Raw genomic sequence first — 20706 nt, 5'->3', positions numbered from 1 at the left:
AGGGAAAGAATAGCGAGAGAGAGAGAGTTAGCTTTAAATATGCCTCTCATGTAATGGCTGTAACATGCAATTTCACAGCTCTGCAATCAACACAACTAATAGAGTGTGTGTGAGTGCAAGCAAAATTAGACGCGCACACACACACACACACACACACACACTTTTACTCAACCACTCAACACATTTAATGTTTCATCTCTCACTCTCCACCCCACCCACTGTGTCCCTGGGGTTTTTACTCTTCAGCAGGGGAAACAGAAGCGGGCTACTCTAAAAATGGACATTAACTGCAAATTCAGCTAGTAATACTGTACATTTTATTCAATGGGATTTGTGAGAAAAATTGGGAAAAGTGAAAAGTATATTGCAATAATATTAGGTAATATTTCTGCCTTAATTCTTGGTTACATCAACAGAAAAATCATAACAGAGGAATAAATTTACTATTTTTGGAATAATGGTCATTGAACAGAACAAAAGACAAATCATGAAGCAAACAGCAGGTTGTCTCTTATCTTGTGTGAAAATGTTGACTTGGCACATGTTAATCAATGCAAATATTTCGTAAAAACATCAAAGATAATAAATCAGTCGATATCTGCCTTAAATAGATGGCAGGCAGATTCCTGGTACTTTAGCGTCTGCTAAACCCAGAGGGTGGTTGGCCGTGGCGCTGTCAGCACTGTGATGAATCTGCTGTAAGTGTAGTAATTAAGGAGGATTTGAGTCATTCCTGATGAGACCAGACACAGAAATGTTCAGAAATAAGACAGAGGGATTAAAAACTCTCCATCAGAAACCATATTAGACCCCCCACACAAAGAGAGATTCTCACAGAGGGGGAGAGAGAGAGGTGAATTTAGAGAGTTGTGTATACATATAGTTTAGGCCTGTCGCTATTAATTATATAGAGGTTTATGAGTCATCTGATGATTATTTTGATCAAAGGCAACAGCTGAAAATAGCTTAACAATAAAATGACCGATCAATAATAAATAAACAGTGAATCTCCAGTGTCATGAGGCTAATTCAAGAAGTAATTTGTAATTTTTGACTTGTAATTTTTTTGGTCACTGCAATTGAGAGATCACATGAGCAGAGTGATTTTTTTTTTTGATGCTACTGCATGTCAAAGTGAATTTTTCACATGACAGGTAAAATTTGTTTTATGTTAAAGGAAATTTACCCAAGATTAAAAAAAATATTCATTTAATTGGCAGTGTATACAACCATTTAATTGAAATGGTTTCATCATGTCACCGTGTGAAACATAAGACGATATGACATTTTTCATTTTTGGGTGAGCTATCTCTAAAGTGGGGTAAATTGTGTCAGCACCCCAAGTGCTTAACATGGGTACTGCTGACTGAACCACCTCCAGATACACTTCCTGTGTTTAGACTTATGTATAAAAGTGTGTTTTCATTCTTGGCTTACATTAAGGCGGGTCTGAAGTGGTGTAACAGGGCACAGAATGCCAGTCCGTTCCTCCAGGAAGTGGTGAAGTTGGTGATTTTGACGCCTCTGTAGTTTTTCGTGACCTCACGGCACCAGGCCAACAGGGACTGACTTGCATTCGGCCTCCCACCAAGAACAGGACTAGGAATTGGACTGGGCTGTAGGAAAGGAGAAAGATAGGAAAGGTTGTAGAAAAGAGAGATTAATATGTACTACTGACATTCAAATTATTGACAAAATTAATGTCATGTCAGCTTTGACTTGGAAATGAACAGACATCTGGATCAACACATCTCACAGTGTATTTAGCAATCAAAACACTAATAGAAACAATGTTCTAAAATGTATTGAATATGTTAAAATAATTAAAGAAAGAAACTTATTTTTATTTCATTATACACAAAAGGAATGTGTAGCATGATGCATGCAGAAAAGGGAAACAAATTAGAGAAACACAACTCTTTTTATAATTATATGGAAACATGAACTGTACACCAAATTAGGCACAACTCATTTAGACCAAGCCTTGACCATTTTTCAAATACACACTAATTTTCTCTATCCCACACACACATACAACCCTCTTATTGTCCCTCTTTTCTTAAATTCCAATCAAGAACATCAGATCCAATCCATCTCTCTCCAATTAGCTTTGTAAGCTCAGCTTTGTTGAAAGTAGCCTCTGTTGAAATCTTCTTTCTAATTTAAACAAACACACACACACACACACACACACATAGAAAAATGCACACAAAAGACTTGCATGCTCGTTCTAATGAGAGCTTTGGTCTGTAAGGAGTGTATGACCATGGATAATGTAAACACATGATTAATAAAGACCAGCCTTTGAAGCTGTATCAGTCTGTATTAAGAGTCCAACTAAACGGAGGAACGAGAATTCTAATCCCGCAAATCCAGGAACACAAAGCAGCAGAACCCCTTCGCACCAGGAGTCTGGCCACTTTCGGACATAATCCCGTTAAAAACGGAGCCGCCATGTTACGGATATTGTATCGCTCTGAATTCATATTCTGTGGTGCATGCCCTCGCATTTCCCCCCCTCACAATAACTTTTTAATAACGATAATCAAATAGCCTGAGACAAAACTTGCAGCTATCTGATGAATGCAGCCCTGATAGATTCCACATCTAAATACAAATCTAACATGTTATAAAAGAGTGCTCATCCTGCAGAAATACATTATCATAGGACAGGTATCTGTATGGATCTGTGTGTGCAAAGGAAGAGAGATGCTGCCTTTCCCCTGATAAGAGCGCTATACATCACCCATGTACGGCAGCTTAACAACGCCCCCTTTTGGACAGAATCTGCTAGGGCAGGAGGATTCAAGGACGCACAGACCTTAAAAAAAATGCTTGTGAGGGGCCCAGAGCAGACTTATGTAAATCACAGACCAAAACTCAAAAACTAAAAAAAAGAACAATGATATTATAAGGGGAAGCGTGACATCCTAAAGGTGTGGTTTGAGTAGACTGGCTAGACACCAAAGCTGTAACTTCCGTTAAATTCTTCGAATACTTGCCTCTTAAATTATCACAATTAAATGCTAAGATCCGAACGAATGCCACTAAGGGCAAGTGTGTTATTTGTGCGTTTATAAATCTGTCTGCACAATTTGAAAGGTTAAGGTTGAAAGAGCAGGAGGGAAAAGTCAAGTGAGGGGCCCTTGGGGCTCCGAGAGCCTTTCTGCTCTAAAGACACAAGCACACACACAAACAGATTGATAACAATGCTCAAGATGCTGCCACAACAGTAAGCACCCATGAAGGGAAATAGTTGTATAATGTTATGAAATGTGTTTTCACAGTCATCTACATTTACATTTAATGTACAACATTTAATTTTGTTTCATTCATCTTTTGTTCCTTTTTGGTTAAGTGACCTCAAACTAGAATTCAAGTGTCTTGCTTTAATCATTTAATTATAAAAAAGCCTGTTCCCCTTATTGAAGGGTCTCATATTCAATCAGAGATCAACTACAGTGATTCACCCAGAGCAGAAACAAAGTGTGATGAACTGAACAGACTACATAGTATTCTCTGACTAAGTATTCTCTGCATACACTCACATGCTACAGTATACATGGGGGTGGGGGGAAACACATTAAGCTCCACACGAATACAAACCCACAACCACTTTTCCATGTCACTTTTCCGGCATGCATGATGAGAGAGCTGCAAGTTCCTCGGGCAGTTTTTGCTCCTTTTAAGAGATGTTTGAAGTAGCTGTCTAATTTCAGCTCAATAATTACCTGGGATTACCGGCCAGGTGCTATTAAAGCAATTAGAAGACAACAGCCGTTTAGGGGCACTCAGCTCTTTAGGCTAACAGTACCCTGTAGCACCTTTGTGGCAGGAGGAAAACAGTAACATTGACACACCAAGACAAAATTTAACTCCCAGGAACCATGGCTGTTATTTAATTCATCCTACACCTCTGTGAGGTGGGTTGATCCTAAAGCGTCTATCTGTTTTACTCTCAATGACTGATATGACCCATTTGCTAAAATGCCACATGTGCTGAAGTATTCACTGTAAACTACTGAGATTTTCCCTTGTGATGTTCAAATATATAATATAACTGCTGAACTGTTCTATTCAGATATACTGAACTGTTGCATTTCAAATGCAAACTGCTAAAAATATAAACAAACTGAGTGTTTCAGATATAAACCGCTGAAAGGTTTCAAAAACTTTTTTAAATAAAACTTAAAAGCTCTCTTTTAAACCATGTTTTTCAAATATAAACTACTTAATATATAAACTGAACACTTTTTAAAAATCAACAACTGAACTTTACTATTGTACACAGTTTCAAAAACGTGTTTAAATGTAAAATGTTGAACTGTTTGATTGTAAACTATACTGTTTGTAAATAATTACTGAATTAAGTCAACTAAATTGTTGTTTAAACAAACTGCTGAACTGCATTGTTGTAAAAGGTTTCAAAAAACTGCTTGCTTTAAGGTAAACATTTAAACTGTTCTGATGTAAACCACTTTTCAAATATAAACTACTGAATTAACAGTGTAAAGTGCTTAATTTTTTTCCGAATGTAAACTTTTAAACTGTTCTAATGTAAACTATACTGTTTCACTGTAAAATACAGGGTTCAGGGGTAAACTATACTGAACACTTCTCCTGTCAATCACTGAACTCTTCCACAACAAAACATCAGAACTTCCTTCATTCACGGCACCGAGTGCACATTCTTACTAAACTGCATGTATCTACTGAAACAACACTGACAGGAATTTCTGGTGTCATATAGAGCGCATGTACTTATCAAACGCTGCGCTGTCTTGCCCGGAGCAGGTGTATAGGAGGAGAAAAATAAACGATTGGCAGCGGCGTGTTTCTGTGCTTGAGGACAGGATTACAGTGCCGTTTCTTCCCACAAACAGAACATATTAAAATGAAGTTGCATTCATCACTATCCAACACACACACACACACACACACACACACACACATACATACACACACACACACACACACACACACACAAAAGGAAGGAAAAAACAAAACAGCAAAAAAAAAAAAAAAAATCATGCAGCACATTTCAACATCTGCCAAAAATAAGACGGAGACAGAAAAGATATTCATTATTCATGATGGCAGCAAATGTACACACACACCTGACACATGGTGGAGAACAGGGGCTAGGAGGGAGGAGAAGGTAAAAAGAGATGAGGAGGGGGAAAACTTAATCTGTGTTGAATGAGACAAGGAAAGATGAAGGGTGAGAGAGAAGATGGGGAGAAAGAGTTTGGCAGAGAAACTAGGAGAGGTCATGTGATCAGAATGGCAGTCTTATGCTCAAAACTAAAGATCTGAGAGTGTGATCCAGCAATAAAAAAAAAACTCTTAATCGACTGTCATTCCTTGCAAATTTCATTAATATGCTCTTAAAAATGACATTTTCATGCAGTCACACTAAACATTTTAAACTTGAAACATCTAGGGCCAAAACATTCTGTAAAATTGACATCTGAAATGCAAGAAAAATAAAAGTTCATTAAACTGATGCAATCACACATACAAACAAAAAGGTACCAAAACAGAGGAAGCTTTGAATCACACATACTCTTTAAAAGTTGTAATCCACTTAAGATGCCTGTGGCAAAATCTTTCTATGGTATGTGTGTACACACACACATTCACAAGGTCAGCACTCTCATAACTCTCTTAAACACACATCATACAATGGTCTTCAAGAGTTGACCCACTGCATCAGTTCAGATGTTGGAACTGTCATTTGATTCGTCAAGTGGAGCTTCAATTAGTTAAATTATTTACGGTCTTGTACCAATGTGTTAGTTTCCTGTAATCGCTTTTAAATTATTCAATTAAACCTTAAATCAAATAACTTAGTTGTCCCTAAATGTGCGTCTCTGTATCTGGCTTTCCTTTTGTTTCTGATTATCTTGGATATTCAATTGTGAACGATTCACTGAACAGCTTTGAACCAAATCAAAAGCTCCATTATAAAAATGTGAACTCGTACGAAACATGACGCCACAGAAATGCATAAAGTAATGTCAAATTACTATTATAATTAAACAGTGTCATTTTAAAACGGCAAACACTGAAGCCCACACGGAAATTCAATCACAAAGCAGCGGCCTCTCCAATATGCAACGTTTTGAAGTGGAAGAGATTGTGCTATCTGACAAAGATCAAAATAAGGAAGGATTCAGGAAGTCGTCAACACAATACAATCTTCCAGATCAGAAATGTATGAATTTAGGAAAAAAAAAAGAATAAAAAAAGATTGTAACTTTAAAAGTATTCATATCTTTTGCTTCCTTAAAGACAAAGAAAGATATTTTCACCTCTACTCAAACGACCCCACTTTCATATGAATTTCATCATTTTGCATTACAAACTTACCAAGTTTTCTTACAGAAACAAGTGAAGTTCATTTGCCTAAGCTTGAGGCTGAGGGGGAGTTTTTTGGGCCTGGTACAAAACTGCAAAATATGCGAGCATGACTAAATCACATTTCCGGGGCCTGTTTCCAATGCTAAGCTACAAGGCTTTTAAAATTTAAACACAACAGCACTCGCTAAAACATAAGGAAATTTGGGAGGATACAAGCAAGAGCAAATCTCCCGCACGTGCTCGTGTGCTATACATGTGTAATGTGGTGTAATCTAACATTAGAAGCGGTGAAAACACTGCCGAAGAGGCATAGCCTAAAACTCTGAACTGTGTAAATGAGCTTTATCTAGTGAGGCCTGCACACGCGCGCACACAAAAAAACAGTATTGAAAAGCAAAAAAGGCGACTGGCACGCCATTACCTCTCTGATGGGGGGAGGCAGGCATTCACGAAACATACCGAAATACTCAAATCAATGTAATGCTAAACATCATCAGCATGCGAACATTTCTGGCAAAGCACACCGAACTTAACAACAACCTTCAAATTACCGCCACGCTAAACAAACCCTAAAAAAAAACGTGATTTACTGAGGCGAATGTAGACATGAGAAACAAAGGCAAACCAACATACAAAAGACTTTTTTGTGTTAAAAAGCGACGTTGTTAGTTAAAGCAGGGATGAGAGCAGGAAAAACTAAATCTATACAGCGTTAATCTGCTTTAGACAACACTCCTCTACAAAACAAATTACAGGAGGCGAAGTTCAGCGATCTGCTCTGATAAAGCTGTCATTTATCAATGAATTCGCAATGCACACGGAAACTCATTAAGAGCAGAGCGGCAGTAATACTGTGAGAAGAAGGAGGGAGAGAGGGATGAGGAGAGGAAGAGAGGGAAACATCAGGTGTGCTCTGCCGTCAGATCGTTGTCCGCGGCGGTACGGTCTCGTTGGCAGATGAGAGCCCTGATAAGCGAAAGCAATTAAAACGAATATAATTACAAAGTCACCCCTATCTGAACGAGGCCTTGATCAAAACACACCCACGTCAATACGTCGGCCGGAGTGTGAAGCGGGATCGATGGAGCCAGGAAGGAAGGCTTTTACTGTGGCATGTTTAACACCATCAAATGGAATCACGCATGAGAGATGAGACGAGACGCACACTTAAGCTAATGAAAGACACAAAAACGCAACCAGCGAGAGAACGATAAACTCTCTGACAAATGCCATGTTTTCTTCACATTAAATGCAGTGATTCACAACCACAGGTGCGCCAGGGGGATTTTGAAACCACAAAAAAAGATTTAAATAATAGTAATGCCTTTACTTTTTTTTTTATACGCTTGTTTCTGAGGAAAGAAAAATGGGTGTGTAATGTAGCCAGGACAGTTCACAAAAAACTTATGAATGATTTACTCAAGCGTTTCTTATTTCACACCTGTATAATATATTTTTTTCCCTGTAGAAGACTAAAGAAAATATCATGAAGATTGTGTTGTTTTGTTCATGGAATGAACATTTGGTTGCATTGTTCAAAATAAATTATTTTTGTGTTTTGTTAACAATCAATACCACTCAAACATTTGGTGTCTGTAAGCATTTTTTTTTACATTTTAAAAAGAATTGTTTTATGCTCTGCAAGGCTGGATTTATTTAGTCAAAAATACAGTAAAAATGGTAATATTGTGAAATATTAAAATTTTGAAAAACTATATTCTATTTTAATACATTTAAAAATATAATTAATATGACTGCAAAGTCTTCAGTGTCACATGATCCTTCAGAAATCACTGTAATATGCTGATTTTGTGCTCAAGAAACATTTCTTCCTATTATTATTATTAACGTCAAAAACAGTTGTGCTGCTTAATATTTTTGTGGAAACAGTGATACATTTCCTTTGATGAATAGAAAGTCACAAAAGAACAAAATTTATTTAAAATACAAACATTCTGTAATAATGTAAAAGCCTTTATTGTTACTTTTGATCCATTTAATGCATCACTGTTGAATAAAATACACACACACACACACACACACACACACACACAAACAAGCTATTTTATTAGGTACACCTGTTCAAATGCTTGGTAACACAAATGGCTAATCAGCCAATCACATGACAGCAACTCAATGCATTTAGGCATCTAGATGTGGTGAAGACGACTTGTTGAAGTTCAAACCGAGCATCAGAATGGAGAAGAAAGGGGATTTAAGTGACTTTGAACAAGGAATGGACTGACTTCTTGAAAATGACAATGAGTTCACTTTACTCAAATGGCCTCCACAGTCACCAGATCTCAGTCCAATAGAGCAGCTTTGGGATGTGGAGGAACAGGAGATTCGCATCATGGATGTGCAGCCGACAAATCTGCAGCAACTGTGTGATGCTATTTTGTCAATATGGACCAAAATCTCTGAGGAATGTTTCCAACACTTTGTTGAATCTAAGCCACAAAGAATTAAGGCAGTTCTGAAGGCAAAAGGTGGTCCAACCCGGTACTAGTAAGGTGTACCTAATAAAGTGGCCAGTGAGTGTATACACACACACACACACACACACAGGTGCTGGTCATTTAATTAGAATATCATCAAAAAGTTTATTTCACTAATTCCATTCAGAAAGTGAAACTTGTATATTATATTCATTCATTACACACAGACTGATATATTTCAAATTTTTATTTCTTTTACTTTTGATGATTATAACTGACAACTAAGGAAAATCCCTTGAAGAACAGTCTCGCTGCTTTTTCTTCTGTGTGGGCGTATTCAAGCCGCGCGCTTCAGTTTGTAACATTAGAATCTGTATAGAGCGTTCAGCGCGGGGAGAGACGTGAAAAACAGACATCGCGTTGTTTTCATATGGATTACTTTATCACAGAATATTTGTTTTCGGTGGCACTTGTTTAGTTTAAAAGTAAACATGTCAAGCTTTCTATAGATATCTGTCTCATGTCTCTTCGTTGAGTATTCACGGAGTTACAGTTCATTTTAATGACGTGTTTGTAAATGAAGATCAGCGCAGACAAAGGCTGCAGACAGCACACCTTGTTTGTTATCTTTATTTTATAAGTTGCACAAAGTTTTGTTGTTATGTCTGTATACAAAAAAAGTAGACCCTTTACAGATTCGATTAATGTATTGCTCTTATCTGTATGATTAAAACTGAAAGTGTAATTTAAGTTCTTTTCGGGGTTATCAGGAGAAAATGACTCATAACACGTATCTGCGTTAATCGACTCCAGAGGGTTAATCCATTCATGTACAAATTAATTCTGAAAAGAAATATATATTTCCTTTTAGAATAATTTGTTTGTGGGTATTTTCTTTACTATACTATTACTGTAGCTGTTTTATTAGAGTTATGTTTAACAAGTCTTCTTATTATACCTACACTGAATATACTCGTTTATAATCCATATTCCATATTTTTAGTTTACTAACAACATCAGAATTCTGGAACCCAGAATATTTTGACAATATTTTTGGTGAGTTTATAATGTTATACATTTTTCATCATGTAATACTTGTTATTACATTAGAGCTCAAGATTTTATTACGTTTTGAAAAAATTATATAATAATAATAATAGGGGTGACCCCGAATAGCTGACGAATCGATGCTTTGATTCGAGGAGCCTGATTCGACTACAAATCTAACTGTCAAATATTCGCGGGGTGTTATTGATTATGCCATTTTGACTGTATGTTAGCGCTCAAATGTCTGATTTCCGTTTTTCTCCCAATAAGTTAATATACAGCCTATTATGATAAAGCTGTAAGAATCTGAAAAGAAAGAAGCTTCAAATTAATATTTTTAAAGTGCGTGAATAAATACAACCACCCCTATGGATTTATGTTTCACCTTCCGTAATTACGTGAACGACAGAGGAGCATCTTGGCGCCAGGGATTTAAAACGACCAAGACTCAAACTGATACAGTTTATAGAGAGAGAGATATATATATATATAGCTCATACATATTCATCCATCCTGTATGCCAGGGTTAAACCAAATACAACAGGGGTTTTATTACATCTAAAAGTTGTAAAGGTACAGTAAAAGAGAGTCCCCGTACATCCCAGAGAAAAGGTGGAAAACAGTCATTTAAAATGAAATTATGATGCTAAACTAACCTTTATGAATGGGCTCAAAAATAATGCATAAATAAAAAATAATGACAATGTCAAGTTTGGCCTCTTTAAGAGCTCCACATTCCATCAACACTACAATAAGGGGTATAATGTGTGTGTGTGTGTGTGATGGTTTTAGAGGTTGAAAGGCAGTGGGGGCCAGTAATCAGGCCCTTATTGATCAGTGCTGGGTGGTATGCAGAGGACTGTGGGTAAAATGTTCTCCCAGTTGAAACTGGTTTAAGGCCACACACCTTCAGGAGAAGAGAGACCAGGAGAAGATTAATCTAAAGTTACTTTCTCCATCTCCACCATGTCATTCAAACTGCCCTCGGCCTTAAAACCTCTCACTTGCACACACACAGCCCTCATCAGCTCTCTCAAACACACACACACACACACACTCCTGATTCTCGTGTACACAAAAGAACACACAAACTCACTCCCATACACATACAATCATCAAACGTGCACACACCTGCCTCGTTCACATCAAACATGCAGAATACGGCGATTTGGCCAATCTGCGGCCGGCCAACTTCCCCACTCAAACAGGTATTCTTTCTAGAGATTACACTAAAGATTTGTTTTCATTTCTCCGCAGCCTTTTTTCTCATTCTCTCCCTCTCGTGCTCCCTCTCTCTTTCTCTGAAGCCAGAAGTGTAATCCCTGGCAGATAAAACTAAGGACTTACAACAGGAAGATTACCGAGAGCTTTGTAGCCTGTGTGTAGCAAGTCAACGTGGGTATTGGAGAGCTCTTCAAGTGCTTAACTCATGAACTGAGCTCACACACACACACACATGCAGGAGAGGAGGATAATGATAGTAGTATTACAGTAACAGGCTCAAAACACTCAAACACACCTGGTCTGACGGCTTGAGGACTCTCTAAGCAGTAAAATCCTAACTGCTGTGCTGTGAACTGCTACAGATCCGATGATGGGGACGCGGAGGCCATTTAAGAGGTAAATGAGGTCCGTCCAAAACTTTCTGGATGGGGAACAAGTTCTGCGTTTGCCCAGAATCTGATCAGGGTAGGTACACTGAGCCAAAACACACACCTGGGCAAAGTTATCTTGAGGTAAAGCTAGTACACTGATGCTTGTGACATTCTTAGAGCACAAACATCGTTCACAGATGCTTTGAGAAGGAAGATGAGCTCTCTCTCTGCCCAAATAGCCCTCACTTTATTTATATTTTCATCTAATGGAGAGATTTCAAAGATAAAAGCTCTAAGAGTTTTCTCTCTCTGTCCTGAGGCCTTAAGGTCTTAAAGCGTCTCAGATTCTCAGGTTCTGTCCTGCATCACTCAGCGGTAGACGGCCGGCTGAGGGAGATTATTCTGGTAGAGTTTCACAGATTATGAGGGCAGTATTGGGGTCTTACTGCCCCTCTGTCAGTAGTGGTTTCATGGCCTCTCTGAGGGGACGGGCGGTCCATGCACAGGAGCGGAACCAGGCCTCAAGCAGGGCTTAACTGTGTTACTCCAGCCTTGGCCCTGGGTTCAGAGGGGTAACTGGATCGGGGTGAAATATGGAACAGGAAAAACGAGCTTGGCAGCGTTTTTTGTAAATTGAAGCCGCCTTTTTGAAACGACTAAGAAAAGTGGTGTCATTTACAGTAGAGGCAGAGGAAAAAGTATTGTTACATCAATTTAGTTCACAAGAAAGAATTATGATTAAAAAAAAAATCACAACAAAATAATTATAAGCTGAAAAATATGAAATAAATCTGATGAAAAATACATGATAAATTATGCTTTTTATATAAAAAATATATACACATTTACAGTATATATACTGTAAAATGTATTTTATTCTTATATATAATACTAGCAGACCAATCACAGCACTTGTGGTCTGCGGATAGTCACAGCACTTGTGGTCTCATGAGACGCTTGTCTGTCATGAACAGTTAAACTGTCAGTGGTTCTTCATAAAAAAATCCTTCTGGTCCCACAAATTATTTGGTTTACCAGCATTTTGTGTATTTGAACCCTTTCCAACAATGACTATGATTTTGAGATCCATCCTTTCACACTGAGTTCAAATGGGGGACTCATATGCAACTTTTTTTTTTTTTTGCAGTTATTAACTATATATTTATACATACACCTGCATACACAATAAACATGACAATCCTATACATGCACATACAATGTACATGCAGACATATGCACATATTTTCTAACATACTACACAAAGACCTAAAACAAAACAAGACAACTCTACACCTACCCACCCGACCATTCAACTACCCACCCAACCACCAACCCACTCTGTCTGAAAAAAAAACTCAGGGGTGGAATGGATCTTAGATCCAACTCAAATTAATTGTTCTTAAATGAATTATTCAGGACAAACAAGGGTTATTTATATATGTATGTATATATATATGTATGTATATATATATATATATATATATATATATATATATATATATATATATATATATATATATATAGACACACACACACACAGACATATGTTTGTTTTTGTGAAAAGTGGGGACATCCCATAGGCGTAATGGTTTTTATACTGTACAATTGTATATTCTATGGCCCTACCCCAACCATACACCTAACCCTCACAGGAAACTTTGTGCATTTTTACTTTCTCAAAAAAACTCATTCTGTATGATTTATAAGCGTTTTGAAAAATGGGGACATGGGTTATGTCCTCATAAATCACCCTCTCCTTGTAATACCTGTGTCATACCCATGTCATTATACAGAGTTGTGTCCTGATATGTCACAAATACAAGAGCACACACACACACACACACAGTATATATACTGTATGTGACCCTGGACCAGAAAAAAACAGTCTCAAGTGTACATTTTTCGAAATTGAGATTTATACATCATCTGAAAGCTGAATAAATAAAATTCCATTGATGTATGGTTTATTAGGATCTGACAATATTTGTCTGAGATACTATTTGAAAATCTGGAATCTGAGTGAGAAAAAAAATCAAAATACTGAGAAAAATCACTTTTGAATTTGTCTAAATGAATTCTTAGCCATGCATATTACTAATCAAAAATGAAGTGTTGATTTATTAACAGTAGGAAATTTACAAAATATCTAATAACATGATCTTTACTTAATATCCTAATGATTTTAAAGAATAATCGAAAATTTTAACCCATACAATGTTTTTTGGCTACTGCTAAAAATATACCCCAGCGACTTAAAGGCCATGTTGCAGGTTAACCACCACTTTCAATTAATGGGTACATAAATCACTCAAGATATGTATATCATTTTAAAATGTCTCAAAAATGGTCTTAAAGACCTATTTTTTAAGTTTTTGGTATTAACGTTTTTTTTACGCAACTCGGTGATGACGTCACGTTGGGGAGAAGTCGAGGAAAGGTAGCCTCAGTCTAGTATGATGCCGCATTCCAGGCAACCCGTAACCGTGTTTTCCCAACCTTAAACCCGTGAAAGTGCACTGGAACGGCAATCAAACCCGTGACTTCCCACCCGTGAACTCGTGTCTCGTACTAGATCGATGTACTCCGAGTTCCGAGGTCACACAGCACGCAAAACAACGATGGCAGCCCCTACGAATAATACTGCCTACGGATGCAGTGTTTATGCAAGTGGTACACATTGAAAAAACGATTTTAGGTCAATGTAACGTTGCAATAAAATAAATAATCTAGTTACAATTCCTTGCACTCAGAAAGTTTGGCGTAACTTGCCTGGAACGGCACAAAGTCGTTAGTCGTGGTATGAAATAGTGATTACGAGCTCTAAAACCTGACTGGAACGCAGCATCAGAACTATAGCGACTGACTGGGATGAGGAAGAGGTGGCAAGAGCCAACATGTATGATCCGCAGCCGTGTAATTTCGATCGAGCCAGTCGTGAGAGGGCAAATGAGGAATTGCCAAGAACTGATGTCCGTCAAATCTGATTAAATGCATGGTCCGAGGAGAATGAGTGGAGAGTTGGTGAAGTGTCCTAGTGAGTTGCTATCATTTAGCATTGCAGCAATGAGCACTGGAGCTAGTCTACGAGCAGCAGTGCACAATAACGACATATATATTTTTTTACTGTCATTGAATAGCACTGAGTGAAAACTCAACATTTCTTTATATCTAGTGGCAGTGATCATGACGTTAGTTCAGATAAGTACCGGTAACCTTTACATAGTGACGTAGAACTGGTAAACTTTGTCTTTGTCATCTAGAAATATAAGGCATCATGCTAGCTATATGGGCATTTCTAAGCGTTTATCTCTTCCTCCGGTAAAAATGTTGTTGCAAACGTAGCCGCGTGTGTGTCGCTGTGTTTGGCAGGTGCTTGTGTGGGTGCCGTCCCATGGAAACTGCGCTGGAAAGCTTGTGCTGTAGGGAAGTGAATGCGTTTCGGTCGCTGTTGGTCGATATCTCTCTATCTATCTGTCTGTCTATCTATCTGTATATGTAGTCTATCTATCTATCTATATCTATGTATTTATCTATTTATCTTTAATCTGCGCTATCTGAATACTCTCGTCTACTACTCGTCTCTCTAGATACTCTCAATGCTCTCAAGGCGGGCTTTGGTAAATTCTCTCCCCAACGTGACGTGATGCAATGCATTGTGGGGGAAAGGAGACCGCTGTAAGATAGTACCTACTTTTTCGTATTATATTCCGTTTTGTGATACCCAACAACATAAAATACAATGGATAACAGTTTAAATGTTTATCACCAACAAGCAAATTGCACAAACTCGTTAAAAAATTAACCCTGCAACACGGCCTTTAAGACTAGTTTTGTGGTCCAGGGTCACACACACACACACACAAATATAAAATATTTCATTTAATGGAAAATATACAATTCAACTTTAATTCCTTATTGTTAAACGTCTCATCCATGTTTGAAACACTAAAAACGAGGGATGCTACAGTATATCAGAGAAAAAGAACCGGAAGAACCAAAATGACCATATGGAGTCAAAACCCACCAGTGTCCACACAAACTAATTAAAAATGCCACTGCCATCTGCGAACTCAATTAAATAATGTTAATTTACTTTAATTTCAATTTATCTATCTCGCAGTCTGAATCAGACAGAGAGAGTAGAAAACAAAGAAGTATAACAAAAGAATGTGACCTGGCCCTGTCCCTCCCACTGTGGGCTCTCAGGTCATGAACACCATCATTTAATTTGGTCTTGTGATTAGTTCTACTAACTCAGAACCTTTTCATAAACTTAAATTATACCGCTAAATTATTTAGTCATGATTTCTTGAGGGGGAAAAAGAGAGATAAAGTAAAACCGCAGTAAAAAGTGAACATGATCGCACAAAGTTACTAACATCTTTCTCAAAACTTTGAGATTTTAGCCTGGGTTGTGAGAGAACTAGCCCTAAAGATGGCCCCGCCTCACCCCGGAGGGCTTTATGTAAATCTAAAGAGCTTTGCAGTGACTGCGTTTGCCGTTTCTTTATATTAAAATACAGACCATAATTTATGAAGCGTGAACTGATGAAAATCCTCAGATCAGTGCGTCCCTGTGTGGAATACTGCTGTTAAACGACAGAGGAGAGAGGGGAGAGCAGGGAGGTGTAAAATCGTTTCGCTGGAAAAGACAAATGACGACAGAGGACAGAGGGAGATAAAAAGAGGAGAAAAAGATGTACTAGTGAATCAGAACATCCCTTTCTACTTTCGCAGCCCAAGACATCCTATTCCACTCTTCCTTGATTCATCCAGATTAATTCTTCACCCTTTTCAAAAACAGCATCTTCAAATGCTAATATATCAAAGTTCTTGAAAGCCAAGTACGTTTGTCTAGATTTTTCCATCCCTGAAAATCGAATGTGAAAATTACTCAAACCTACTGATGCTTTTACAATTTAAAGAGGCAGTTATGTGACTAAATGTTTTTTAATATGACATGATTTTGCCTTTTGTTAAATACATTACATTATAATGTACCATATGAAAAACGGATAGTAATTTGTTGATTCACTAATTTTACCAAATTGTTTAATTATTTCTGTTTTTAACTTTCCATGAAAAAAATGGCTGATAAAACGTAATACTACAGCAGCCATTTTAAGAGTGTACTTCTCGATGAAAAAGCTCAAAGATCAGGCCGTGTTAGCGAAATGACGATAAACCAAAGGGAGCGCCCTTTAGAGAATATTCAAAACTATTCCAGATTGTGTTTACAAGACCATGATGACATTACCATGTGCCCCACAGATTCGCTCAGTGAATGGGAAGGGCTGCTCTAATCCATGCACTATGGCAATTTCAACATTTCCATTTCTTTTGTATTTTCAGAGATTATCACAGCGTCCTATTCATTTGTTTTTCCAACCTGCATCTTCTGCCTCACCTCATGTCTTCAAGCATGCAAAAGGGGGTTCTTCTAACAACAACATAAACGTATATAACAAAGCCTTTGGGCTTCCTTGTATCTTCATTCTTAATACGTAGCCATAGTGCATGTCTCCAGCTAATCCCATTTGACTATTCTTGCTAAGGTCATCTTATACGCCACACTCAGAGGAAACAACCTCAGCATACAGCAAGAGAATGAAATCATAATCCGTACGAAGTGTGTGTGGGAGAAAGATCGAGGGAGCACATGATCAGAATAAATAGGGTTCTGCTGGAAAAAGACATCTCCAATCACTGTGGTTTGAATCGGACTGATGTGGTGTGAGTCAAGCAGTGTACTAACTGGGCAATTCGTAGCACAAATCCAAGGTATCCAAGAGGTGAAGCTTGGACACCACTTGCCGTTTCAGAGGAAAATTTACTTATTTGCCTGATGTGTGTGTGTGTGTGCCCTCACAGGCCACTGAATTTGGGTAATTAAATGTTTAAGTTGGGCAGGACTCCTCAGGCGCGAACACACACAAGTGCTGCGCTGTGATAAAACCTTCGCTATAATTAAATATGGACTACATTATAACGCACACACTCGCAGGCGTAAATAAAAACACTCTGCCTTTAGGGATTTAATCTGACCATGTATAAGCCCCTCTGCAGCGGCCCGACGCCTCGCTCTCATTCACACTCGGTGGGCTCTCCCTTCGCCCACTATACTCCACACCCTCAGCCAGTGAGGGACCGCAGAGCCAGTTAATTAGACTCACTAAAGCATTGAGTGAAGAGAATCATAATGCATATATAACGATTCTACAGAGCAGCTAATACATGCCTGTATTCAAATGCTCGGAGCGGAGCATGCAGGAAGAGGACAGAAAGAAGATGAGAGGGATGGAATGGTAAACGGAAAGAAGGTAAAGGGGAAAATGAGAAATGTGGCACTGTTGGAATCCATGTGTGACTGAAAGACCCTGTAAAGATGACAGTGTAGGAATGACACACCCAAATTATGAGTCACTTTTCATTAAAAACATGTGAACTGGAAGTTTGAAAGAAATCACGTCCCAAAACCCAATGTTCTAAAGTTTGGAGTCAATACATTTTTTTTATTATTTTGAAAGAAATTCAAACTTTTATTCAGAAAGGACACATTAAATTGATAATGTGACAGTAATGCCCTTTTTTTTCCCTATACAGCAAAGATTCCCAAAAAAAGCATCACAATTTCCACAAAAATGTTAACTAGCACAAATGTTTCCACACTGATAATAGTTTTTACAAAATACCATATGGATTTTTTTACATTTCAGTTTTGACTGATTATTAAAATGTTAAAAAAGCAACAGTAGAATACAATAGTTTGGGTTCTGTTGTTAATTATAACCTTTAATATTACAGTTATGTACCAGAGGGTTCCCTGTAGAGCTTAAACTAGCATTAGTTGGGAGAGATTTTCTTCCTTAAGAAAACCAAACTACATGTATTGGTATCGATAATGGCATCATCTGATGTTTTTATGAATAATGAGTTATCGGTTGAGAAATGTAGTATCAGTGCATCCCTAGTAACAAATATAAAGATTACAAAAATACAGCCAACCCAAAGACTAGTATCCATCTACCAAAAAAGATCAATTCTTAGCTGTGTTCCAAACCTAATAAGCTGCGTGAAAACATATGAAGACATCATAGCTTCATTTCCAACACAAGGCCTTGACCAATAGGTATCTGGCTTGTAAGCAAAAATCCAAGGCTGCATTGCATCACAATGCATTGTGACAAGCTCAGTAAAAATGTAAGATAGCTAATGAGGTGAAAAATACCAAATTCAATACCATGAGTCTAAAGACAGAAAAACGATTTTTTTTAGTCTAACTATATTAGTCGATTTTGTTTTTGACACCAATTACAGCAATTATTGTCAGTAAAACAACGCACTAAAATCATACTCTATTGGGAATAAGAGTCATAATGTGGTGAGGAAGATTTACCTTGGGTGAGGACGAGGTCAACTCTCTACCTATGACAGCTGAGACAGCAGAGGGTGCCGGGGCCGGTAGAGTGGGGGTTCCTTCAGGAGCTGAGGTCTTTGGTACAGGGCCTCGAGGGACCACAACAGGGTTGGGTCCAGCACTGGGAGGCAGAGGGGCCCGTTGTTTGGTGCTCTTCTCTGAGATGCTGCTGTCTATCTCGGATGTGACTGCACCAGAGGATCCGGGCTCAAAGAATGGGTTTGATCTAAGAGTGGGAGAACAAACCACCATATCAGCAAAATAACAATTTGGTGAATCACAGTAGAAATGGGACATCTGTGTTTTTGTTCACACTACTGCTGACTGACAATTTAGCATACTTAGCCAGTTTAAATCATTTTCTGCACCTTTCTACTTGTCTGTATATTACACTGACAAATCTGTGTGTGTTGATGTCTTTAGGTAAAGAAGGCATCAGCAAACATTATTAGCCAATAAAACGCTCCACTGACTATGAGAAGGACCAGGTGCTTCAGAGGTCACACCTCATGAACTTTAACCTATGGCCTTGTCGGAGAGCTCACTGACAGGCAGACACAGACGTCCGCTGGCATCAATACACACTGCTGTGTAAAGTCCCATCACTCATCACAGGCACACACATGTACATGAATACACACACACACACAATGAGGAGATAGAGCTGAGAAAAGGCTGAACAGGTATTCAGCTGAAAGACAAGGTTAAAGACACAAAGTATCCCAAGCTCCCAAGCTTACGGACAAAGACAGAGAGCGAAAGAGTGAGAGAGAGAGAGAGAGAGAGAGAGAGAAAGGAGGGAGGAAAGAGCTGACAGCAAAGCAAATAAGTTAAGAAAATAAAGAAGTGGAAAGTGCAGTCAAAACAAATGGAGGTGAAATAGAGGACGAGAGACAGAGAGAGAAAATAAGAGTGAAAGCAAAGCAGAAAGAGGGATCTGAGAACAGTAGGCAATTTTTTTTTAAATATGTCTTATGTATCGTGTGACTAAGCAACAATGATAATTGAGAAATAATGATCATTTTAAAAGGGTAAATAACTAGATTATTTTTGTAAAGAAAAACATTTAAAACATTGATCCTTAAAGCATTTAATGATCAATAACTTTTATTAAATATTAATATACAGCTTTCATTTATATATATAATTCAAAAGTTTAAGCTCAGTACGCTCCATTTTTAAAGAATCCATACTTTTATTTGGGACGGATGCATTGATCAAAACTGTAAAGTCACTCATAATGTCACAAAAGGTTTTAAATAAACGCTGATCCTTACAACTTTTTATTCATCAAGGGAATCTAAAAATGCATTGCAGTTTTCACAAAACATCAAGCAGCACAACTGTTTTTAGCATTAATAATAAGCAAATCAGCATATTAGAATGATTTCTGTAGGATCATGTGACAATGAAGACTGGAGTGATGACTTGAAAAATCAGCTTTGCAATCAAAGAAATATTTAAAATATATATATATATATATATATATATATATTTAAAAAGATAAGTTATTGAGTTGTCTTCAATTGTAACATTATTCTGAAATATTTATATTTGAAATATTTTTTTATTTGAAAAAGTAAAACAGCCTGTGTGAGCATAATTTTAGTAGTATATATGTGTGTGTGTGTGTGTGTGTGTATGTATATATATATATATATATATATATATATATATATATATATATATATATATATATATATATATATATATATATATATATATATATGCTGTACTAGGAAGTGACAGATATTTAACATTGGAAAAATAAACATTTCAGCTTTAAAAAGTTACCCTCCTCTGCTCTCATGTTCGCTACATAACGTCAGGTTTGGAAACGTGCGTC

General features: G+C 37.6%; 1 protein-coding gene across 5 annotated transcripts in view; it reads right to left on the bottom strand.

Moving 5' to 3' along the window:
- Positions 1–20706, bottom strand: part of ehbp1 (EH domain binding protein 1) — a 130067-nt gene that overhangs the window by 64007 nt on the left and 45354 nt on the right. For all 5 annotated transcript variants that reach the window (XM_059520272.1, XM_059520273.1, XM_059520276.1 and 2 more), the window contains 2 exons: positions 18840–19086; positions 1438–1616 (listed from right to left, as the gene is read on the bottom strand). In XM_059520272.1, coding sequence (XP_059376255.1) covers positions 1438–1616; positions 18840–19086 — 426 coding nt within the window. The remainder of the gene's footprint in view (positions 1–1437; positions 1617–18839; positions 19087–20706) is intronic.

This window comes from Carassius carassius, chromosome 32, assembly GCF_963082965.1.
Source record: "Carassius carassius chromosome 32, fCarCar2.1, whole genome shotgun sequence".
Taxonomy (NCBI): domain Eukaryota; kingdom Metazoa; phylum Chordata; class Actinopteri; order Cypriniformes; family Cyprinidae; genus Carassius; species Carassius carassius.
Note: the sequence above shows the minus strand (reverse complement) of the source record. Positions and strands in the feature narration are given on the sequence as shown.